Genomic DNA, 23,345 nt, shown 5'->3' on the forward strand with positions numbered 1-23,345 from the left:
GGGACGGGCGGGCGGGACGGGGGCGGGCCGGGGCCGGGGCCGCCCGCGGGGAGGACGGGGCCGGGCCCCGAGCACCGTGTGCTCCTGCCCGCCGGGGCTCCGCTCCCCAGCCCGGGCCCGCTCCGTGCTCCTGGGTCCCTCTCCCAGTGCCCTCGTTCCCCCGAGCCAGCCCGGTCCCCTCCCCGTGTCCCGGGTGCCCAAATGCATCCCCATTCCCCCGGCCCCTTTTCGGGTCCCCCGTTACCGCCCAAGCCCCTCCCGCCGTTGTCCACACGTGGGGCTCTGCCCCGCGGCCGCTTTTTTTGGGAAGGATGCAGTTGCCGTAGCAACGGGGCAAAGCGATGAGGAGCGGGGCTGTTGCCATAGCAACGGGGCAGAGTTGGATGATGCGAGGGGGCTGCTGCCGTAGCAACGGAGGGGAGCGTGTTGCCGTGGCGACCGCAGCCTCCACCGGGGCTCGTCCTCCCCATCGCCACGGCAACAGGAGGAGATGGGGAGCGGGCCGCTGTCTCCGTGGCAACAGAGGGGAGGGAAAAGGGGAGGCCGTTGCCATGGCACCTCCGCGGTGCTGCTCTCCCTGGCAACACACATCCCTCGCCATGGCAACAGGGAGACAGAGGCTGCGGGCCAGGGGCGTGTGGGCAGCCGGCCCCCCTCGGCAGGGAAGGGATTATCGCCGCCTCGGGAAACTGTCCTAAAAATTTGCCAGCCCAGGCGTGAAGGCGGCATCGCGCCCACGACACCCCCGGGCCGGCGCAGGGACGGGAAGGAAGATGTGGTGGGCAAGCAGAAGTGGTTTCGGGGGTACAGCAAAGGGCAGGGTGTTAGCAGGGCAATGTGCATTAAAAAATAACTAATTCAGGCCCTGGAAATGCCGACTTGCGATGATTGCAGCTGACACTCACAAATTGCAGCGCTGAACAAGCGAGTAGGAAAGCCCTGTGTGCTTATTTTGTTCACTTCATAGCACTGTCAGTCTCCTTCCCTCATGCTGACCGTGACAATATGAGAGGAGACACGTGCTCCAGTAACCAGGGAAGTTTCAGGTGGGTACATATGGATGCAGGCTTTAGGCAGGAGAACTCAAAGGTATTTGCAAACTGCAACCCAGTTCTTCAGTTTGATTTGGGACCAGCTACATCTCCCCCAGGTGACGGTCTCAGCTCAGTCCGTGCACCTGCTCGTCACTTCCAAGGAAGATAATTAACATTTTAAACTTCCTATGTGCCTTCAGCATGAAAAGAAAAAACCCAACTCACTAAAAACCTCAGGAGGGTCACCTTGAGCTGACAAAAGACACCAGGCTTTGAGTGTGAGTGCCACAAAAACACAGCGAAAATAAACCGTTTGAGGGGCTGGTACATCTGGGCTTTGTTTCCTGCGCATGGGCGAGGTGTCAGATTTAGGTCACCCCGCTCCCTGGTTAAGCTGTGGGTCACGGGAGCACCTTTTAATGCAGCTCTGAAAGGCTGTGACACCATGTGATGCAACACACAGAGTGTGAAACGCTGCTGGAAGCGAAGGGGATGGGTGTTTAAGGGCTGCTGTGTGGCATCGTTGCTGTTTAAGGCTGGTTTCCCCCGGGTGATCGAGGTTCCAGCAGCAGCTCCTCGCTCCTGGCTCCTCAGCAGTAACATAATCCCACGTCCCTCCTGCACTGAGAGTGAGACTTTTGCTGCCAGGACAAAGGAAACCCAAAGGCATCGGGTTTGGGGGCAGCAGGGAGAACACACATATATATAATTTCATCCACTTGGCAGGTCTGGGAGATGGAGTTCTCCGATGCCCCTGGAAGCGAGTGGATTGCATTCCCCCCTCCCTATAGGGTTACTGCCAGACACAGCCCCGGCCCCTGACCTGTGGGGCAGCGATCACCCCACACCCCCTGCCCCAAACCCCGTTAGGGGGGTTTATAGTTACATCAAAGCCTTTTCCGAGCCCAACCTGGGCTCTCTGCCCTTCCTTGCCAATAAAACCACTTAAAAGGAAGAAAAATAATCCAGGTGATTCATTTCCCCGGCCCCACCACCACAACCACTTCTTCTTCGATCGCTGGGAGAAAACCAGGACAAAGAGCTCAGTCTTGGTGCATCTGAGCCCTGGTGTAAAATAGATTGATTTCTATTCAAGCCCAGGATACCCCAAAACCCATGAGCCAGAGCAGCCCCCCAAGGAGCACCAAGCTGAAGCATGGCAACCCACAGCATGGAAAAAGCAGACCCAGGCTGTTGCAAACTTATTTATTTATGAAGTGTGAGGTAATGAAGAAAGTGCTAAATCCAACCAGTGTTAACTCTAACAGTTCTCAGCAGGTCAGCAGGGAGCCCAGGGTGCCATCCTGCAGGACCACCCCTGCCAGCACCCCTGGGAGGGGACAGAGGACTTTGCCACCCACACAGCCCACCGCAGGCTGGGCAGCAGAAGGGCACAGACAGGGAAGGCAGCGCAGCCCAACCTGCCCCCTGCAAGCTTTGCTGGGGATTTTAAGTGGCTGCTGGTGAAGGAGAACTCACGAGGGTGGGAAAAGGGATCACAAGGATGCTCACAAGGATGGGAAAGGGATAAAATCCCCTGTTATTGCAAATGGGTGGTTTGGAGAGCTGCAAGGGGGTGAACGGCCTCTGCGAGGACTCAGCTCAAGGGTCCAGCAGGAACCAGCCCCTTCCTGATCTCCCTAAAGTGCAGCAGGACTGAGCCCTCCCCCACAGCAGGAAATCCCTCTTTAAAAAAAAAAAAAGTTTTTATATATTTATATATATATAAAAAAGCAAACTCTTTACCAATACTTCTCAAAAAGTGGTACAAAAATACAGTATAAAAACACAGCCTCCAGTATAAGACTCGCAGTTACAGCAGCAGTTTCTAGAACATAAAAATCCAGGACCAGCTACTGTGTGAAGTGACAAGGAAGTGAGGTACGGTCCAGCCGAGCAAGGGGATTGCCCACGGGGTGCTGCTCATCCCGGTGAGAGACACATCCTGCCCTCACCATCTCCATGGGATCCATCCAGAGGCGAGCCCCGTGCTGGGCTCTGTGCCTGCTTCCAGGAGCCAAGGCAGACGTGGTTGCTTGGGGTTTTTAGAGCAAGGTGGATGCCCAGGGGCAGCTCCCAGCGATGCTGTCGGTGGCAAATGGCAGAGAGGGGTGCAGGGGCTGCTGGGGAGGAGGGATAGATTTGAGCTCTTGAATTGGAGCAGTCACTGAGGAAGCTTCACAGAAGGGACAAGGGAAATCTTGCAACACCCGGTGCCAAGAAGCCAACCCCAAGCAGGTGATGGGGTCTCCACTGTGGACCCATTCCTGCAGCCACTGCCACGTGCTCCAGCCCCCGAGACCAACAGTTCGACAAGCAACCAAAAAATAAAAAAATGTGCAAATTGAGAAGGAGCTGGGGGGTTGTGGGGACCAGGGCAGGGGGCACGCTGGGTGCTAGTGCCCCTTGAGGTGAGCAATCCGTTTGAGCAGCTGGTTCTGGCGCAGCTGCAGCTGCCGCTTCTCGGCTGCCATCCTCCTCTCAGCACTGATGAGGGACTGCAGGTACTCCGAGGATTTGCTCAGGATCACCACTTTGGGGGTCTTGGGGCAGCTGGCGAGCCCGGGCACCTGGTCCCGCAGGGCCAGGAAGCGCGAGCGCAGGTCGTTGCGCCGCTTGCGCTCCAGGTAGTTGTGGTTTTTCCTCTTGGCCACGTCCTCGCTGTCGGAGCCGGGGCTGCTGCTGGGTTTTGGCAAGCTGGGCTCAGGCAGGACCATGGCAGGGGCCGGCTCCACGGCACCGGGTGGCTCGTCCTCCTCCTGGTCCTGCTGGGGTGACTCCAGCAGGGGACAGGAGTCCGGCGGCGAGCGAGCGGCGTAGTTGTGCTGCTGCTGGTGGACGGAGATGTGGAAGCGTTTCATGCAGGGGTCCAGGGGGTCGGCACGGAGCGTGATGGTGACCGGCTTCCTCAGGCTGAGCGATTGTCTCTTGTCCACCGTCACCACGTCGATCTCTTCACCTTCTGCTCGCAACCGACACGGCAAAGAAAGAACAAATCCCCGTCAGTTGGGAACCCTCAGTCACCCCTCGTCACCTTTCTGGGTATCCCCACAGCTCCCTGGGGATGGAAACTCCACTAAAGCTTGCTCATGCACTGCAAACTCTGTGACCTCCAGAAGGGACTGAGTGATTTAAGTGCCTTTCCAATACCATCACGTGGGAAGGAGTGGAATTCCCTCCCTGTTTCATGCGCCTGGTCCCCCAAAATTGGACGGCGAGGCTTTACTTCTGCCTCACTTCAGCACCAGGAGCAACACGTGCTTATCATAAAGGATCATCAGGCAAGAATCACCCGAGCCCTCCTGCGTGGCGGGGGGGAACTGGAGGAGCAGGATGCTGGGACAGCCTGGTTCCAAAGTTCATCCCGGTCGGGCGCTTTCATGGCCCATTGGAATTGTAAATGAGGGATAGAAGGGCAGAAATACCCTTTGTTCCCCTTGGCTGCAGCTTCCCACCTCGGTGACTTGTTACTTTTCACAAGTGATAAAGCCCATTCAGCCCTGGCTTCCCGGGGACCGAGGGGACAATCCCCCACTGTGCAGGGAGGGAGGGAGAGGTGAAGAGGTCCCTACAGCAGACTCTGAACCTCAAAGGCATCTCAAGCCCATGAACAGAAAGACCTAAATAAAGCATAACTGGCCCCAAAGCACTCTGCCTGTTGCCACCGCAGTTGTCCCATCTCAGCAAAGCCCGGTGGCAGGAAGCTGGCTTTGGGGACAGCGAGGTGACCAGGCTGCAGACACAACCGCGGTCGCTCTCACTTTAGGGGATGGGCCTCCAACTTTTTCCCTAGGCTTTGGGGGAAAATACAGCCACTTGCTAAAGGTCTCCCGAGATGCTCAAACCTCCACCAGCATCGCGGGCAGAGGCCTGGCCCCCGCCCTCCTCTGAGGGGGCCAGTGGTGGGCTCCTGCTAGCGGCTCCAGCTGATACCCCAAACCGTCCAGGCTTTGGGGGCTCAACCCAACCAGCCCGAACCTCTCTGCTACTGGAGCTACCGGGATGGGGGGGCGGAAGGGTCACTCATCGGTGTCACAACCCGCTCGGCCTCAGCCCCGGACACACACGCGCTCATTAATAAAAGTCAGGCCGCGTAGCCCCGCCCCCTGCAGCCTCCCATTGGCTGTCCCGCGGGGCCGGCCTGCTGTCCTGCCACCCCATTGGTCCGCGCTCCTGTCCATCAGCACCGCCCCTCTCATTGTTTGCAATCTGTTGCTTTTTGTTCGGCGCCCACGTGGCGCGGCCGGACCCCTCCGGGACCCCCGCGGCCCCGGGACCCCACCGGGACCCCACCGGCATCCCCGCGGCCCCCGCCAGGCCCCCGCATATTTGGGTTAAGCCTCTTAACGCCCGCGACCTGGCTTACCGTCCCCGGGCTACTAATGGCATTAAGCCCCGCGCCGTGACTCACCGGCGCAGGTGGCGGCCACCGGCAGATTTATTAACGGGGTCACGGCACCGCGGCAGCGCTCCCACGGCAGCCGAGTGGGCCCGGCCTCGGTGGGAGCGAGGGAAACAACGCACGGGCCCCGACGGGGCTACGGGGCTTGTGGAGAGCGTTCGCAAATAAGCGCCGAAAATTGGCGTGACATTGGAGAGATGCAGTGGCACCACGCTGCCCTTGGCGGGTGGGTGTCGGAGGTCCCAGCCCGACCCCTGTGTAAACACCCACACACACACACCCCACGCGGGACAGGCAGACGTGCCCCGGGGCTGGGCTGGGACGCGCCACAGCCGGTGCGGCTCTTCCAGCCCGTCCTACCGAGCCACCGCCTCGGGGGACACGCCGCTGCTCCCAAACCTGCTGCCCACAGAGCATATTTTGCCTTTTGTCCCGAGGGAAGCCCGTCCCGGGTGGGCCGTGGGAGGGAGCAGGGGGAGCAGCCGAATTTACGAGCCGGCGGCAGAGCGCGGTGCAGCGCTCGGAACCCCAAACTTTCCACGGTGAGCTGCAAACTTGCCCTTCGACCTTCCCACGAGGTTTCCGTGGCGCCGGGAAGAGGGAAAGGGGCCACCAGAGTCCCACGCAACAGCCGGAGGGAGCCCCACGCACCCTCCCGAGAGGGGCAGGGGGCTCCCCAGCAGAAACCCCGCTGGAAAGGGGAGCAGCCGAGCCCGCTTTGTTCGTGGGGCCGGGACCGGGGCTCGCTTGGAGTCCCAACAAAGGCGCAGCCTGGCTGGGAGGCTCCCGACACGCACATGTGTGGACACGCGTGTTCCCCACGCCGGGCTCCAGCAAGGCTGGGGGCACCCGGCTGGGCAGCTCTGCGGCGGAGCGGCTCCACCCCTTACCGGAATCGCTCTGGCCCTCGGATCCCGAGGATGCGGGGATCTTGCTCTCGGCCAGCGGGCAAAGGAAGACGGCAGCGGGATCCACGCACTCGCTCACGGAGCTGCTGAACCCAAAATCCTGCGCGAAGGACGGTTTGTGCGGGGTGGCTCTCTGCGTGCCCGTGGAAAGTTTCTCCGTCATCGCCTTCTCCAGTCTCTCCCGCGCTGAAAATCCGCTCCACATGCAATCCTTGAGGATGAAAGCGCTCAGGTTCCCGAAGATCTGCCCCGTCCCTATGAGATACTCCGGCTCTTCCCCGGAGAGGCAATATCGGGAGAGCCATCCCGAGCGCTCCTCCGCCCCCGAGCAGCACCCCTTCTCCCCGGGGACAGCCAGCGGGGACAGCGGGGGTGTGGGGACCAGCTCGAACTTCTTCCAGATATCCTCGCTGGGCGCCGTGGAGCGGTGGAAATCCTCCTGGGCGTCGTGATCGTAGAAGTAATGCTGGTACGAGTCAAACTCCATCTCGGCTGGGGAAGGGGGCGGCCGAGAGAAAAACGGGGACACCCCCGAGAGCCGCTCTCAGGAGAGGGGCAGCCCCAGGGATGAGGGGGGACCCCCACCCCGGCGCCAGCCCCCGAGCCGGGACCGCGGGCGCATTGTTCCCCCCCGCTCTTATAGCCCGGCCGCGGAGCCCGGCCCCGCCCCCACCAATCGCCGCGCTGGGATTTGCATAAAGGGCGTGGTCGTGCCCTGTGCCCCGCCCACCCGGGGGGACACGGTGAGGGGGGTCCCCGGTCCCCTACCGGGGATGCTCAGGGGGTTCTGAAGCAGCAGCCACCCCGTGCGCTGGGCTGGGGGCTCCTTGCTGCCCCCAGGAGCGTCCCCCGGGCTCCCAGCGCTGTCCCTGGCCCACCGGGAGGAGCAGGGCTTGGGGGATCCCCCTCTGCAAGCGCTAAGGAGGGACACGCAGCTGTGCCACCAGCCTGGGCACGAGGGCAAAGCAAACTGGAGAAGAGGGGACAAGTCACAGGGAGGCATCAGCTGCTGCCGGGGACCATCTTCGAGTGCCCTTTCTCATCTGTTCCCCCTTGCCTGGCTGTCACCGCCATTCCTGTTGGGCTCCCGAGCTCACACCGGATGCTGCCACCACAGGCAGGAGAGTGGCTGCAGCACTGGGCAGCAGTGGGGTCACTTAGTGTTGGTGTCCAAATCAGGTTGCCACCCTGGATGCCACCTGGAGGCATCCCCACTCCTTCCCAAAGCCCTCACAGACCCAGCCGGGAGCTTTTCCCCTCTGAAAGCCACCAACTCCAGCAAGAAGCTGAATAAAACAAGGAGGGGCTGTGGGGACATCAGAAAAACAGAGCTGGGAGACGCAGTGCCCATGAGGAACGAGGTCCGTGCACGGAGGAAGGGCCGTGGAGGCGCTGGGAGCTGCCGGGGATGTCAGGAGCCACGGGCTGGAGGGAGGTTGGGATGTCCTGGGACACACACACAGCTCCCGCCAGCAGCACCTGGCACATCCAGCCTGGGGTCCAGAGGGACACGCTGTGTCCTTGGGGAGCCGGGAGAGCCCAGTAGGATGCTGCATCCCTGCAACGCCAGCTTCCTTGTAGAAAGGGCAATAAATGTTGTGAAAACACAGCGAGGCTTTCACCTCCTGCACTGATGGTTACACACACATGCACACAGGGGTACAAAGTCCACCCGGAACCGACAGATTCCGCCCGCAGTGTGTGTGAACCCACTCCAGCCCCAGCACCCTCCTTTCGCCAGCCGGTGCGGGTGAGGCCACCGGATCTGCCCCAGCCGGCAGCACTGGGAGCTGGGGGGACTGGGGGCTGGTGCTGGAACTTCAGCACCGGCCCTGGAGGGAGGAAATTGTCCCAATCCAGCGACCAATACGGCCCAGTACAGCCCAGTACAGGCCAGCACAGCTCAGCACAGCCCAGCGCAGCCCAGTACAGCCCAGCACTGCACGGTCCTTCATGGACCAGTCCAGCCCAGCACAGAAAAGCCCAGTCCAGCCCAGCCAGGCGTGAATCAGCGCTGCCCAGCCCGGTCCATCACAGCCCCCCCCGGTCTCCCCCGGTCCCCGGCCCCGTCCGCCGCCACCGGCGGGCGCGGGGCGCCACCTGCTGGGCCCCGGGAGCACCGTCCGTGCGGCGGCGGGGACGGCGACGCTCGGGGGACACCGCACCGGGCACCCCCCGCCCGGGGGACAGCGCTGCCCATCGCTCCGTGCCTCAGTTTCCCCACTGCCAGCGGGCACTGGGCTGGCAGAGGAGCAGGGCTGGGAGCGGGCGCTGGGCTGGCGGCTGTCCCGGGGCCCCCAAGCAGATGGGGTGCCCCGGGATACCCCGGTGTGTCCCGGAGTAGCTCCGGCCCTTCCCTTGCTGGCTTGAGGCTCGGCGGACCCTGCAAAGCTTTGCCAGCTCCTGCACCTGGGAGGGAGTTTGCCCCGGGGCTGTGGTTTCCCAGCCGTGGGGTCCCCGCGATGGCCCTAAAAATGCTCTCCTGGCCCTTCCAGAGCAGCCTTGAGCATCCCAATCCTGCCCGCATGGCCGCGGGGCTGGCGCAGGAGCTGCGGGATCCGGGAATCCCGGTGGAGTCCGGGCTGATGTCCCCTTTGTGCTCCGATCTGTTTCGGCCCCAGTCCCCAGCCAGGCTGGGAGCCCCGGGCACGTCCTCGGGGTGTCACCAGGTGGAATCCTCCCACCTCAGAGCTGCTCCCGTCCTTTTCCCTCCCCGGGAAGCACGGGTGAAGCCCTCTCTTCCTCCTTAGGGAACAAATCGCTCTGCACTGAGGGCAGAGACTGAGCTGCCCCAGAGGTTTGTCCTGTCCCAGCACCTGCAGTGACAAGTGGTCACGGCGGGGACACGGCTGGCACTGCCTCCAGCCGCCTGTTCCAACACCAGCACATCCGCAGGCACAGGAGCGAACCCTCCCGCAGCCTATAGCGCCCGGCCACGTCTCCTTCCTTCCTTCCTTCCTTCCTTCCTTCCTCCCTCCCTCCTTCCTCCCTCCCTGCTGGCCTCTGGGACGCCCCCAGCTTTTCCCAGGGCGAGGCAGGAGCTTGTCCCGGCTTCAAGGGACTCCCGGGTGCTTTGAAGGTGCAAAAGCACCGCTGGAGAGGGCTGGAGGGGCCGCGCAGCCCTTTCATCCCGGCCTCTCCAGGCGCTGGGCAAACATGAGCCGAGAGCCTCTCGCTGCGGCGCCGGCTGCGGAAACAGGGGCTGCGGTGACAGCGACAGAGGGGCCACCCGCGGGACAGGGTAACCCACCGGGGGCTGGCACAGATCCCCAGCCAGCACCCGAGTGCGTGTCCCCGGCGCTGGCACAGCCCCGCGGGAGCTGCCGCGGCCCCGCTGGTGGCTGGCACGGCTCCGCACATGATGCAAGGGCAACTCCCGGGGCCCTGTGCCCTTTGCATCCCCACTTCCAGCAGGGCTGGGCTTTGAACTTCGAGACACCAGAGCGCTTCCACGCAATGGGCAGCCACCCCCCGAGCGTGACGGGTGTCCCAGGGGTGTTCTGGGCTGGGGCTCTGCCTTTGGCTGTCCCCATCCCGCTGCAGCAGCAGCCTTCGAGCCACTCTGCCATCCCCATGGGAGTCTTGGATGCTCAGGGAGGGAGCAGAGGCTGTGCCAACACATCCTGGCCCCATCTCGTCCCCCTCTGCCTTGGGACACGGTCCCCAGGGTCCCACACAGGAGAGGGGTGGGCAGCACAGGGCAGCTGCCACGTGCAGCCACACAATGTGACCCCTTTGTCCCCAAGAAGCTGCTGGGTAGCAGCCACGGAGCCTGGCTGGTGGTTTTTGCAAAATGCCATCCCAAGCCCCTTTGGGCTACAGGAACACCACCAGATGCTGCCCAGCCTGACGGGGAGGGGGACAGTGCCCACAGCCCCGGGCTCGCACCAGCCCCAGCTCCCTGGGCGTGCAGCCACCCGCTCTGAGCGTGCAGAGAAAGGAGAGGAAAATGCACCACTGCTTCCAGCCCTGCTGCCTCCTCACTCCCTCGACCCATTTTGTCCCTGTCACGCCCTGCCCGAGAGCAGGAGGTGCCCTGAGCCCTGGAGAAGCTCTGTGGTGTCAGGCAGTGCTATCCCCACGCTCAGGCTGGTCTGTAGCCCCCCAAAAGCTCTGGGATCACCTCGCTGCTGTTTGCCCCCAAGCCCATCCTCCCCATCCTGGCTGGCCCAGCCTGGCTGGGCTGTCTGGTTTCGGGTGCTCTCACGCTTGCTCAGATCCTGCTCCGGGCTGTGCCGGATGTGTGACAGCGGGAGGTGTGGGTGGCAGGCGGGATGGCATCGTGCACTGGAGCCCCTGTCCTTCCATGTCCCCAGGGCCAGCATTTGCATCCCATCCCCAAAGAGGCCCCAGTGGTGTCCCCAGCTGAGGGATGAGGCCAGGCTGGTGCAGTGTCATTGTCAGAGGGGTATTTGAGGGGTCCTGGTGACAAGGGTGACCCTGTGGGTGGCCCAGCCCCAGCCACCTGTGGGTCCCTGGAGTCCCCAAGCTTGGCAGGAGCTGCTGCAACGATATCCCTGCTGGGATCAGCCCTTGGCGGGTCATTTGTCACCGTGAGGATCCCCCAGAGCATCTGCTGAGGAGGAAGGGCTCAAATCCCCCACCAGAAATTGTGCAATACCAGATCTGGGGGAGAAAATCCTCCTAATCCAGGGAAATCCTGGTCTGTCTACTTCTCCTCTTCAGATGCAAGGCTGAGTTCACCTATCTCTGATCTTTCTGCACAATCTCTGTCTCTCTCTTTGTTCCCATAAATCCGTGTTTGCCCAGGAGGCAGCTCCCGAGAGCTTTGCTCAAGGACAGGAATGCCAAAAGCATTCCCAGGAGCTGAGGAGCCCCTGGGACAAAGGGAGCAGAGCTAATAGTGCTGGGATCACACACAGTGGGAAGTCTGGTCCCTTCGGGATGGTCAAGTGCCACCTCAGGAGTGCCCTCTGCTCCTGGGCAAGAGATTTTGTCTGTGAAGAGGGAAACTGAGGCAGGTCTGTGTCCACACCTTGCTCCTCTCTTGCTTCGAGGTATTTTGTGTCACTGATTTGGACACCCTGAAGGCTCACACAGACCCCCATCCCCAGGGGTGGCATCCCTGTGCCACAAGGCAGTGCCAGGGGAACCCACTGCAGGTGTCTGAGGGGCCAGAAACTGTGAGTCAGTGGTGACACCACCCCAGTGTTCCCGAGAACAGGGAGTGCCTGGAGCTGCTGGGCCACCCACCCTGCTCATCTCTCAGGTTCTGCTGCATCCCAGGTCCTGTCCTTCCTGCCTGCCCCCATCCCCGTGCCCAGCTCCAAGTGGCACTCAGGGCATGGCACTGGTGCCACGCTGGCCCCATTGGCTCGGCCCTGCTCTGCAGCCCCATCTCAGGGCGATCTTTGAACCCTGGTGGCCCAAGTCCAGGGCAGCTGGTGGCTGTCACTGCAGTGACACGACACTGACACAGGTCTGTGTGTGCCCCCCGTGGGCAAACAGCAGCTGGCACAGCCGAGAGGGGCTGGGATTGATGTCCATGTGGCCACCCAGTGAGGGGGACACTGCAGGTGTCCCCTGCAGCCTTTTTGGCAGGGCCTGTTGTGGTGGGACAAGAGCTGATGGTTTAAACTGAAAGAGGGGAGGTTTAGGTGAGACATAAAGAAAGTTTTTAATGATGAGGGCAGTGGGGCACTGGCACAGGTTGCCCAGAGAGGCGGTGGATGCTCCATTCCTCAAGGCCAGGGAGGATGGGGCTGGGAGGTGGCAGGGAGCTGGAATGAGATGGGCTGTAAGGCCTCTTCCAACCCAAACCATTCTGCGATTTTAAGGGATGAAGGGCTGGGATGGAGGCAAGGGATGGAGAGAAGGGATGGAGAGAGGGGCTGAGGGATGAAGGATGGGGGAATGGAGGAATGAGGGGATGTGGGACAGAGAGGAGGTAACAAAAGCACCGGGACACGGGCAGGAGAGAACTGGGGGGAAGGGGTGGGGCAGGAGAAGGAGAAGGAGGAGGAGGAGGAGGAGGAGGAGGAGGAGGGCGGGGGCGGGTCGGGTCGGTGCGGCCCCTCCCGGGGCGGGCTCTCCGGTACAAGGGCGGGCGGCGGCGGCTCGTCTCCATTCATCGCGCACGGCATGGCCGGGGGCGGCGGCTCGGAGCGGGCCGGGGCCGGGGGGCTCCTGCCGCCCGCCCTCCGCCAGCACCGCCGCAGGGTGAGCACCGGCGACAGCCGGAGGGGGGTCCGGGCTGGCTCGGGGCGGGGGGCGCTTCCCGGTGTCGCTAACGCCGATCCCGGTTGCAGGAGAGCCGCGAGCGGCTGTCGGTCTGTAGCAAGTTGTGCTACGCCATCGGGGGGGCTCCGTACCAGATCACGGGCTGCGCCCTCGGCTTCTTCCTCCAGATCTACCTCCTGGACGTAGCTCAGGTACGGCCGCCTTGGCGCTGGGCTGGGCTCGGGGGTGGCATTGGCAATGGGGCTGGGGATCCCGGAGCTCCCGGTGCCGCTTTGCCCGGGGGATGGAGCTACGGGGGGCTCGGCAGCGCCCCGACCCCCGCCAGACCCCCGGAGGCTGCGGGTTTCCCCCGGGCGCGGTGTTGCCGCGCTTGGGGTCCCCGCGGGACAAAGCGGGGTCGTGGTGGCTGTTTTGGGGGGGCACAGGACCCATCCTCCGGACCCACAGCGAGCCGGGTCGGTGGGAAACACGGAGGGAAGGAAACCGCGCGGGGAGAGCCCGTGGGCTGCCTCGTGCTGGGTTTGGGGAACTCTGCTCTGAGATGTTGGAATTCCCTGTGGGAAGAGCATGCTGGGGCAGCACCTGAAGGTACTGGGAGCCTCAAATCCCCCTGAACGAGGGGGAGAGACCGAGGGACTGCTCCCAAATGATAGGGGGGTCGCAGTAGGTAGGGTTGGGATGGTCCTGAGGGGCTCAGGAGGGGCAGCTGGGAGCACCAGGGGTTTGCAGGTCCTGACACAAGTTCCTCCTGCCGCAGGTGGACGCTTTCTATGCCTCCATCATCCTGTTTGCGGGGCGAGTCTGGGATGCCATCACGGACCCCATGGTGGGCTTCTTCATCAGCAAAACCTCCTGGACCCGCTTCGGCCGCCTGATGCCCTGGTAAGAGCTGCCGGTAGCACCCTGCATTCCCTGCCTGATGTGTCACAGCTCTTCCAGTCAGTTTTGGGTGTCCCCTGGCATGAGGCGTCCAGCACAGGACGTGCTGACGCCCTGGCTCACCCACATGAGGTGCCAAGAGCTCCAAAAAGCCCCCGATGCCACCAGCAGCTGGGAGGCCTCACGTTTGTACCTGTTGCTCTGGTCTGACCTCAGTGTCACTGCACCTGCAAGCTCCAACCTCCCTGCCACCACGCTGGACTTTGTTCCTGTGGTGACTACAGAGTCCCTGGCGGGTTGGCAGGGCCACGGTGGCAGCCGGAGCAGATGGCATCACAGACACTGGGAGGAGGGACAGGGGTGTGTGTCTGGTCGATCCGTGGTGGTGTTGGAAGTGCCGGCTCACAGTCAAGAGGGTGCTCCCCGGGCAGGGAGACAGCTGTCATGGATCTGGGTGCCTGCACGTGGGTGCTCCCGCTGCCCTTGGGAGCAGATGGGACGGGCTTTGTGAACCCCCAAATGGCTCATGCCTGCACCCAGGGCAGACTTAGGATATCCGTGAACACCTGTTCCTGCACGGGATGTGGAGCATGTCAGGGTGCTAATGCCTGAGTGGGGACAGGGTGGCTGAAATAACCCCGTGCGCCTGTGGGATCGCTGAAAGACACAGAGGGTGGGCACTGGGGGACTGGAGCTGGAGGGACGCAGCCCTTTCCCCCGCAGATTATACCCTCTGCTTCCTGGCTTTCCTGGAATAGCTCTGGGCAGCAGCCGGCTGTTGTGGAAGGCAGGCTCCACACACGTGGCCTGAAATAGCTTCTCCCTGTGTGCAGCAGGGTCTGGGGTCGGAGATTAGCGCGGGGCTGGCTGGGCGTGCGGCAGGGCTGTGTGGGATGGCTCTGCTGGCCCTAATCTCGAGGCGGGGGGTGGGACTGAAGTGGCCGCATTCCTCTGAGCAGCTCCTGCTTCGTTAAAATTAGCCAGAGCTGTCGGCTCACGCTGGGCCCCTCAGCAGCGCCGGGGCAGCCGGAGCTCGCTGCTGTTGTGCCTGGCTCAAGGGCTGCCCGCTGAGTCCAATTTGGATGGAGCCGAGCTGATTTTTAAACCTCTTAAACCCAGGTTTTTCTGGCTCTGCGGGGCCGCGCAGCCCCAGGCTGGTGCTGCTGCTGTGGCTGCAGAGCTGCTGGCGCTGCCTCAGTTTCCCCGTGTGCAAAGCCAGGAGCTGCAGGCACTGGGGTGGTCTCAGAGGCTGCTGCCTGACCCCAGCCCTCAACACCCGCGAGGTGACCCCGCCGTGGGTGAGGGTTTAGTGCCAGGCTCTGGAGGGGCTGATCTGTGAGACTAAGCCCAGCTGGCTCCAGCACAAAGCTTGTGGCCGCTCCAGTTCCTTGGAAAGGGGAGGAGACCTTCCCTGAGGGCCATCACCTCTCTCCCTTTCAGTTCTCTTCTCTTTGAAACACTTCTTGGCACATTTCCTTCCACCAGCTCATCCCCTGGCTGCTTCCTCCTCTCCCCCAGCCTCGTGGACGTCACTCAGTCCCCAGCTCTGAGCTGGGATCCGCATTTCCTTGGCCACCGCGGACTTCCCTCTGACTAAACTTTTCCTTGAGGTGTCGGTGACGGAGAAACCCCCCGGCTTTGACCTTCTCCGGGGGCAGGAGCCGTTTGCAAACAGTTGAAGCCGGCCGGGAAGGGGTGTGCGAGCGGCACAAAGGAACACACCATCGAGCGGGGCCAATGAGCGCCGGGGCACGTCACGGCAGCCGCCTCCGAGCGCGCCTTAATCACCTCGCCCTGGGTCAGGGGTTACTCCCAGTCACTCTTCTGCTGCCAGGAGCTGTGGTCAGCCCTGGCCGGAGCTCAGCTGCCCGGTGCCGGGGGGTTACCACGGCGAACTGGCACATCTGACGCTCATGCGACGGCGAGCGTGACGCTGTTGCCGCCGCGCTGCTCTGGTGATTTCATTCAACATTTTGGCTCCACGTTTTCCCTGGCTCCACGTATGTGAGCCGAGATAAGCGGCGGCGAGGAGGGGCTGGAGCTGCTCGGCGCTTTCCTCCCCCCTCTTCCCCAACGGGGTGACGTGGGCGCGGAAAAATGTGCATGTGTTGGGTCCTGTGCAGTGCCTGTCGCTGCTCTCCGTCCATGCAGTTTCTGTTTCTCGCTCTCCCCGCTCCCTCCCCGGCTTTAAATTTAAACTTTGCGTCCTGTGTATCAGCCCGGATGGAAAAATCTCGCTGTACCCTGGCAGTGAAGGGCCAGCCTTGGCCATGAGCGGCTCTGTCCCGTGTCCAGTTCTGCTGGACTCTCTCCAGGACGCAGCCTCTGTCCCAGTTTGTGGAGTGCAGGGTGCTCGCAAATCCCCCAGCAAAATCCATCTCCTAAACAGATGTGGGTTTAACCTCAACACCTGGCTCGCTTCCCTCCTTCCTTCTCCCGTGCTCCCCTGAGTGATGGGGGGCCCTGGGTGCCTGTGGTGTCCCTGGGGTGCTGGTGTGGGCCAGAGCTGTGCCCTGGCTGTCCTGCAGCAGGCTGAGGGTTATGAGAACTGCCCGATGAAGAGGGCAGATGCTCTTGCTGGCAGATCCTGCAGGAATTGCTGCCAAGGCCCAGCACTTGAGCAGTCCTCTTTGATCCTCTGTTGTGTTTTGCATCCCCTGTCCCCGCTCCCGCAGCTCTGGGAGGCTGGGCAGAGGTGGAGGAAGGAGCCAGACTGCTGCTGGCTGGTGGTTTGCTCCACTGCTGCCAGCAGAGCAGGGCTGACCCCAGGACCAGGGCTTGGGGGGGGCGCCTTGGCAGCAAAGCCAAGCTGGTGAGAGGTTTTTGGCTGCTGAGGAGCAGGGCTGAGCTGCCTGGCTGCTCCCCAGCCCTTGCCAGGATGAGGGCCGTGATTACATCCTGCTGAACACAGCAGCGCTGCCCGGGGGAGAGGTCGGGGCCGGGGGTGGAAGCCAAAGGCAGGAGCAGATCAATCGTTTCCGTGGAAGGAGACGTCTCTGTTAGTGCAAGGAAAGCTCTTGCCTGGAACTCTGAGTCAGCTCTCCTGACCCTGCGAGGCCTGAGCTGCTGCCTCCAGCCTGGTTTGGGCCACCCCTGGGGCAGCTCAGGAGCCTCCAGATCAGGTGCCTGAACCCCACGGGATGTGTGGAAGCAGGGAGAGCTGGGCAGCTCAACGCCCATGAGGCTGACATTTTGTTCTCTCAAAGGATCATCTTCTCCACCCCTTTTGCCATCATCTCCTACTTCCTCATCTGGTTTGTGCCAGACATCTCCACAGGACAAGTCATGTGGTACCTTGTCTTCTACTGTGCCTTCCAGACCCTCGTGACGGTGAGTCAGGCTCACACCGGGCTGGGGGGCAAGGGATGGAGGGTTCCAAGCCCTGCCTGCCCCTTGCTGAGCTGCACAGAGGGGCAGATCCCACCCTGCCCCAGGTCCCTTGGGCTGTTGCATCCTCCCTGAGCCAATTCTCCTCGTTCCCTTGCAGTGCTTCCACGTGCCTTACTCAGCACTGACCATGTTCATCAGCAGGGAGCAGAGCGAGCGGGACTCGGCCACTGCCTACCGTAAGAGTTTCCCCCCTTTCCCATTTCCCCCTTTCCCTTTTCCCTGCTTTCCCTCTTCCCTCCTTTCCCTTGGGGATTTGGAGGGAGCTGTAGCACAGCTGGGCTGGCTCATTTCTCCCTGGGAAAGGCGGTGACTCGCAGCTGGGGATGCTCTGCTGTGGACAAGGGCTGTGCTCAGTCCCGCTGGCCTCTCCCTCCCCAGGTATGACCGTGGAAGTGCTGGGCACCGTGCTGGGCACTGCCATCCAGGGCCAGATCGTTGGCAAAGTGGACACTCCCTGCATCGAGAGCGCCTTCTTCGGCTTGACCAACTCCTCGGTGGCCATGGAGGAGCTGAACATGACGCACGACACCAAGTCGCTCACAGACACCGTAAGCTGGGCATCCCCTGCCGTGTGCTCCCCTCAGACCGGGCTTGTTCCCGGGATGAGCCCCCGTCCCTGACTGCTGCCGCCTCTCTTGCACAGAGAAATGCCTACATGATCGCCGCGGGGGTCATCGGGGGGCTCTACGTGCTCTGCGCCCTCATCCTGCTGCTGGGCGTGAGGGAGAAGAGAGGTGAGGCTGGAGAGGGGCTGGAATGCTCTGGGCTTGTGGAAACGCTGCTGTTCCTTCCTCTCCAGGAGCCTGGCCGAGCTCTTGGCCTCTCATCTGTGGGTCAAGCCCCTGAGGAGAGGGGCAGGTGGAGCTGAGCTCTGGGTCTGGGGAGGTGCTGCAGAAGGGCAGGAGGCCAGAGCACCTCCATGAGGACTTAGCTCTGCTCTGCCCTGCCAGAGATAACCTTTATCTCGCCCGTTTTCAGCTGGCCGAGGTTGCCGGTGCCAACCAGGGCATCCCGGGGGGATGTGATATCCAAACTTCTGTCCTTCCCTGTCCTTCCCTGTCCCTGCTTGTCCCGGGGGGATCAGCCAGGCTGCTCCATGAGCCTGCAGGAGCCCTGGGTGAGGGCAGGGGTTGCCCTGACTCCCTTGGGCTGGGATGCTGTGGGTGGGCAGGGGGTTGTGGAGGGTGCTGAGCAGCGGGATGGGGCACCCACAGGCACTGTTTTGGGGGGGTCTAACGCTGGGCTGATCTCTGCTCCCCAGAGTCCTCTGAGCTGCAGTCAGATGAGCCTGTCTCCTTCTTCCAGGGGCTGAAGCTGGTGATGAACCACGGGCCCTACATCAAGCTCATCGCCGGCTTCCTCTTCACCTCGCTGGCCTTCATGGTGAGCTGGAAGGGCTGGGGACAGGGAACAGCGTGGGGGTGGCTGTGGGGATGATCCCAAGGGGCTTGGGAGCACATGATGGACGGGCCAGAGCTGCCCCAGGCAGAGGGAGGAGGATGTGGCCTCGTGCCCTCGGTGAATGGCCACTTTCTTCCCCTGCCTGCGCTGGGGGTGCAGCTGGGTGAGGACAGACGTGTCCCCCCTGACCCCTGGCTGCCTTTTCCACAGCTGCTGGAGGGAAACTTTGCCCTCTTCTGCACCTACACCCTGGGCTTCCGCAACGAGTTCCAGAACATCCTGCTGGCCATCATGGTGGGTACGGCCCTGTCCTGGAGCCCTGGCGGGGCTGGGACTGTGGCGGGGTCCAGTGGGTGCTGCCTGGGAGCTGGCGAGGGGAGGGAAGCCCATGGGACAGGGCCTCAGGTTCAGTGATCAGAGGTCCCCCTGGCACAAGGGGAGGGAGAAGAAGCTGCCAAGTGTCCTGCAAAGGCCGGGTGGGCTGGCAGGAACAGCGGGGCCTTTGTTCCTGAGGGAACGAGGCCACAGACGAGGGAGACCAGGAGCCATTGGGGGCCTTTTGTCCAAATCCTGCCACTTGTCTCCCTCCCCTCCCTGCTTTGAGAGAAGGATCTCAGTGTTTACTGCCAGGAACATGGAGCAAAACAGCTCCTTGAGAGCACTTTCCAGCTTGCCTCATTCCTGGAAGAACTTCCCGCCCTCTCCTCAGTGGGGTGGAAAGGTCCAAGGTGCCACGGTGCCCACAGAGCCTGGCTCCTGGCCACGCTGTGTGCAGGTGCCAGGATCAGGTCCCTTCCCAGCACCGAGGATTGAGTCAGATCCTCCCTCTGTCAGGGCAGGAGTGGTGCCAGGGCTCTGCACTGGGGGAGGAGGTGGCCCCACACACCACGTGTGGCTTTGTGCCAGCCCCGGGAGCGTGTGGAAATCACGGGTGCTGGACGTGGGATGGGAGGAGGCTGTGCCAGGAGCTGTTCCTGGCTGGGAAGGGCCAACATGTGACACCATGACCCTGCTCTTCCCACAGCTCTCGGCCACCTTGACCATTCCCTTCTGGCAGTGGTTCCTGACCCGTTTTGGGAAGAAGACTGCTGTCTACGTGGGCATCTCAGTGAGTGGCCCCTGAGGTGTGGGGTGCACGTGGGGATGGTCTTTACCACACGGGATGGGCAGAGTTCCCCCAAAAGAGCCCAGAGCTGGGCAGGGGCTGCTGCTAATGACAGTTTGGTGCCTGTCCTTCCTCCTGCTGTTCGTGCTGTCCTGGATGTGCCCAAGGCCAGCAGCAGTGGTGCTGTGGGGCTTGGGGAGGGACGCTGCACCTCTGGTTCCCTGGCTGGGATATGCGGGAGGGGGAAAAGCCAGGGGGTCTGGGCCAGGCCCTGCTGATGCCAACCTGGTCCCTGCCCCCTCTGCAGTCTGCCATCCCCTTCCTCATCGCCGTGGTTGTCCTGGACAGTAGCCTCTTTGTCACCTACGTGGTGGCCGTCGCCGCCGGGATCAGCGTGGCAGCCGCCTTCCTCCTGCCCTGGTGAGTGTGAGGGGCTGGCGCGCCCAGCAGCGCACCCGAGGGCTGGGCAAGGGCCTTCCAGAGCCTGCCAGAGGGGCTAAAAACCCTCCAAAGGCTTTTCTGCAGTGTTTCCAGCCCCAGGCGGGGCTCCTGAGGGAAATGCTCTCAGCAGAGAGGAGGTGCTTTGTTGTGCCAGTCCCGGTGTTCAGCACCCGTCTCTCTGCACAGGTCCATGCTGCCAGATGTCATCGATGACTTCAAGCTGCAGCACCCCTGCTCCCACGGCCACGAGGCCATCTTCTTCTCCTTCTATGTCTTCTTCACCAAGTTCACAGCCGGGGTCTCCCTGGGCATCTCCACGCTCAGCCTGGAGTGAGTTCCTGCATGGGAGCTGAGGGTGGGCAGGGAGGGAGGCCCTTCCCAAGCTCTGGGAGGGGGTTGATGGGGTCTAAATCCGGTTGTTGCTCCAAAGCTCTCCCCACAGGGTCCAGCTCACCTCCTGCAAACCCCATTTCCTTTGCCTGAAGGTCCCTTTCTGCCCACAGCTTTGCAGGGTACCAGACCCGGGCCTGCTTCCAGCCTGGCCAGGTGAACTTCACCCTAAAGATGTTGGTGTCCGCTGTGCCCGTGGGGCTGATCCTGCTGAGCCTGCTGCTGTTCAAGCTGTATCCCATCGACGAGGAGAAGCGGAGGAAAAACAAGAAAGCCCTGCAGGATCTAAGGTGTGTGGGGGTGTGTGTGGGGGCAGGATCAGACGGGTTGGGACACACTGTGGCTTGTCCAGGAATCCTCCAGGACCCATGGGTGGTGGCGTGAGGGAAGGGCTGACTTGTTTTCCCAATCCCAACTTCCAAAGGGATGGCGTGAAGTGTTGGGAGATCAGCGGGAACCCGCCCCAGCTGCCACCCACAGCTCGTGTAGGGGCTGCACGAGGTGCTGACATCCCTCTGGAGCCCTTGGGAAGCTCCTATGCCCCAAGGCAGATATTACTGCGATGCAGACCTTGCCTATATGGCTTAATCCAGGCCTCATTCCCAACTCTTTCCCCCAGGCAGGAGAGCAACAGCAGCTCGGAGTCGGACAACACAGAACTGGCCAGCATCGTGTGACCCGGGCTGGCTCTGTCTGCTCACACTGGGGCTCCCCAAGGACTCGTCCCCTCCGGGCTGGCCCAGCCCGGTGCCTCTGCAGGTGCTGGAGGAGCCGTGTGGAGCATCCCCCGGCTGGAACTCGGGATCTGTGCCCGTCCCGTGCCTTGCATGGGCGCACAGAGCGCTGGTAGTGTACATTACACACATGGTGGTGCCTCGCCAGAGACAAGCACTCTCCCTGCCGGGCTCTGGAGGGCGGGGAAGGCCGGATTGGGATGGTTTTGCCTGGAACACCCGTGCCCACCCGTGGGGGTGATCGTTAGTGTACATTACACTGTCAGTGTCCCCGCGCCCAGGACGTGAGCTCACCTCTGCTGTCTCTACAGAGGGCACTAATGTGGGAGCTGTTCCTTTTCTTTTTTTTTACAGAGCCTAATTAACTTAATGATGTAAATACGGGGCTGTTTCCTGTTTGTATATATCTGTACAGAACCCAAACCCGAGGACCTGTTAATATTAATTTACATAAAAGTGGGGGAAGTCGGCAGCGGGTGTGAAGGATTTTTTTTTTCTCCTGGCTGGGATTTTTCACGGCTGTCAGCAAGCCCAGGGTCCCTTTACACACCACGGGGTGCAGGATTGACTTTTCCTGAGCCGTGGTGCAGGAATGCCATAATCCAGGCAGGAGGCTGTGCTCAGCCCCTTGCCCCCGTGCAGCTCCTTGCTCGGTGCCTGTGTTGCAGCCATCCAACAAAGGCTCCATTATTTCCTCCTTTTCAAGAGGGGAACGGGGGTGGAGGGAGGAATGAAATCAAAGTGCTGCCAGCGGAGAGGGTGAACTCAAGGCTGGAAACAGGAGAGGCAGCTGGGGAGCGGAGAGAAAGGGAATGGGGGCTGTGGGTGACACTCAACCCTGGCTGCCGGGGCAGAGTGCCGGGGGAGCACTAATCCCCCTGGATATTTATACCATCCTCTCGCATTCCCTGCTCCCACGGCAGAAAGGGGGAGAGCCCTGCCCTCCCTGATGCCTCCAGCAGCAAGTGTAACTCAGGAAAAGGGGGCTGGAATCAGCATGGGGAGGGGGCACCAGGGAGGAAGCAGTGAATTCCCAGCTTGTGCTGGCTCTGCTCCGTCCCCAAGGCCTCTGCACCAGGAGCCAGGGCTGCTGCCTTTTGTTGAGCACATTGGTCACACCGAGAAGTTGGTGGGGCCGGGGCTGAGCTGAGGGCGGGGGATTTGGGGTGGAAGCATGGCTCATCCTTTGTTCCACATGTGGGTACAAAGGACAGGAATGAGGATGGGGTTTAAAAATAGCCAGAGGGATTAGCTGGGAATGCTCAGCCAGGCCCCACTCTGCCCCCATGGCCATGGAAAGAAGGCAAAGGGATGGTGTGGGGAGGCTGGGAGCTGCCTTTGGGCTGAGCAGGGCCACGAGGCAGCGCTGGCCGGGGCTGGGGTGCTCCCTGCCTTCCCAGGGATGGAGCCTGCAGGGGCACAAAGCCAGCGCTCTCCACAGCCCCTGTGGTGGGGCAGGTGGGTGTCAGGAGCACCCTGAGGAGGAGGAGGAAGACTCCAGTCACCACAGAGCTCAGGACTGTTGGGAATGTTCTGAGCCCTGTGCTGCTCCTGGCCGGGACTGCCGGGAGTTATCCCGGGCATTGCCACGACCTGGCTGCCTCCGAGGGGTGTGGATTTGAAAGATTGCTGCGGGGCTTTTTTTTTTTTTTTCAGAGAGTTTCAACAGAGGGAAGGGACGTTTCATTCTTTGCCTCCTTGTTTTTTTGGCTCTGTGGAGCTCGCGAGGAGTCATCTCTGTTTGGGTTTTTTGCAGCCAGCCCCAAGGGACTAAAACCATACGGCGGAGCTTGAACGGGGGCCTGGCTGTTCCTTGCTGAGCAGTCCTCTTCTGTCTGAGGCTTTTCAGAAAGTGAGATGTGTGGGGAAAGTGACCGTGGAAGTTGGTAACACTCGAGCCCTGCACAAAGCTCCAGCCTGGGAGCAGGGATCTCGCTCCAGCTGTGGTTACAGAGGGTTTCACTCCCAGCATGGAGAAGAACTGTGTGGCATGAAACACACGGGGAGGTGCTGCCTGCACCTACAGCTCTGCTCTGGCTTAATCCACACACACCCTGGGCGTGGAGCAAAAGCATCCAAGTGCTGGGAAGTACCTCCCTGGAGGGCTGGGGTGGCAGGGCTGCCGTGCCCTCCGAGTGAGTGGCAGGGAAGCAGAGCCAGAAGCTGGCAAAGGCGGGGTGCCAGCTGTGTGCTCGCACCTGCGGCGCTGGTGCGGCTCAGGGCAGATGGGCTGGAGCTGTGCCTCCCAGGAACCAGCTGCCAGGGCTGGGAATCATGCCCAAATTCCATCTGAGGGGCTCCAACAGGCTCCTGGGCCAGCCCTGAACTTGGGGAGCCTGTGCAGGCGGGGAGCTGAGGGTTTCTGGTCTGCTCGAGGGACCGGATGAGTGCAAAGGGGACAAAATCAAGCAAACATCGGTTGGAGCTCCAGAAGGCAGCCCACGATCCTGCAGAATTCCA

The 23,345-nt window shown here is 62.0% G+C and overlaps 2 protein-coding genes across 2 annotated transcripts; one reads left to right on the plus strand and one right to left on the minus strand.

The window, feature by feature from the left end:
* Window positions 1–2,226: 2,226 nt before the first annotated feature.
* On the minus strand, window positions 2,227–6,942 carry MYCL (MYCL proto-oncogene, bHLH transcription factor). The gene is made up of 2 exons (XM_048326841.1): window positions 6,327–6,942; window positions 2,227–3,996 (listed from the first exon to the last, which is right to left on the minus strand). The coding sequence occupies exons 1-2, from the start codon at window positions 6,829–6,831 to the stop codon at window positions 3,431–3,433; spliced, it is 1,071 nt and encodes a 356-aa protein (XP_048182798.1). The 5' UTR covers window positions 6,832–6,942; the 3' UTR covers window positions 2,227–3,430.
* A 5,487-nt stretch (window positions 6,943–12,429) lies between these two features.
* MFSD2A (major facilitator superfamily domain containing 2A) lies at window positions 12,430–21,357 on the plus strand. Its single transcript, XM_048326831.1, has 14 exons — window positions 12,430–12,524; window positions 12,614–12,736; window positions 13,303–13,427; window positions 16,631–16,754; window positions 16,912–16,990; window positions 17,193–17,362; window positions 17,458–17,548; window positions 18,076–18,197; window positions 18,426–18,509; window positions 19,240–19,323; window positions 19,628–19,740; window positions 19,948–20,091; window positions 20,265–20,441; window positions 20,771–21,357. The coding sequence occupies exons 1-14, from the start codon at window positions 12,447–12,449 to the stop codon at window positions 20,826–20,828; spliced, it is 1,572 nt and encodes a 523-aa protein (XP_048182788.1). The 5' UTR covers window positions 12,430–12,446; the 3' UTR covers window positions 20,829–21,357.
* The last annotated feature ends 1,988 nt before the right edge of the window (window positions 21,358–23,345 follow it).

The sequence above is a fragment of the Corvus hawaiiensis genome, chromosome 23 (assembly GCF_020740725.1).
Source record: "Corvus hawaiiensis isolate bCorHaw1 chromosome 23, bCorHaw1.pri.cur, whole genome shotgun sequence".
NCBI lineage: Eukaryota > Metazoa > Chordata > Aves > Passeriformes > Corvidae > Corvus > Corvus hawaiiensis.

Coding starts and splice junctions, on each gene's coding strand:
- MFSD2A (XM_048326831.1), top strand. CDS start 12,447: ATGGCCGGGGGCGGCGGCTCGGAGCGGGCCGGGGCCGGGGGGCTCCTG. Junction 16,991..17,192: donor GGACTCGGCCACTGCCTACC/GTAAGAGTTTCC, acceptor CTCCCTCCCCAG/GTATGACCGTGGAAGTGCTG. Junction 17,549..18,075: donor GGGCGTGAGGGAGAAGAGAG/GTGAGGCTGGAG, acceptor TCTGCTCCCCAG/AGTCCTCTGAGCTGCAGTCA.
- MYCL (XM_048326841.1), bottom strand. CDS start 6,831: ATGGAGTTTGACTCGTACCAGCATTACTTCTACGATCACGACGCCCAG. Junction 3,997..6,326: donor CGAGGGCCAGAGCGATTCCG/GTAAGGGGTGGA, acceptor GGTTGCGAGCAG/AAGGTGAAGAGATCGACGTG.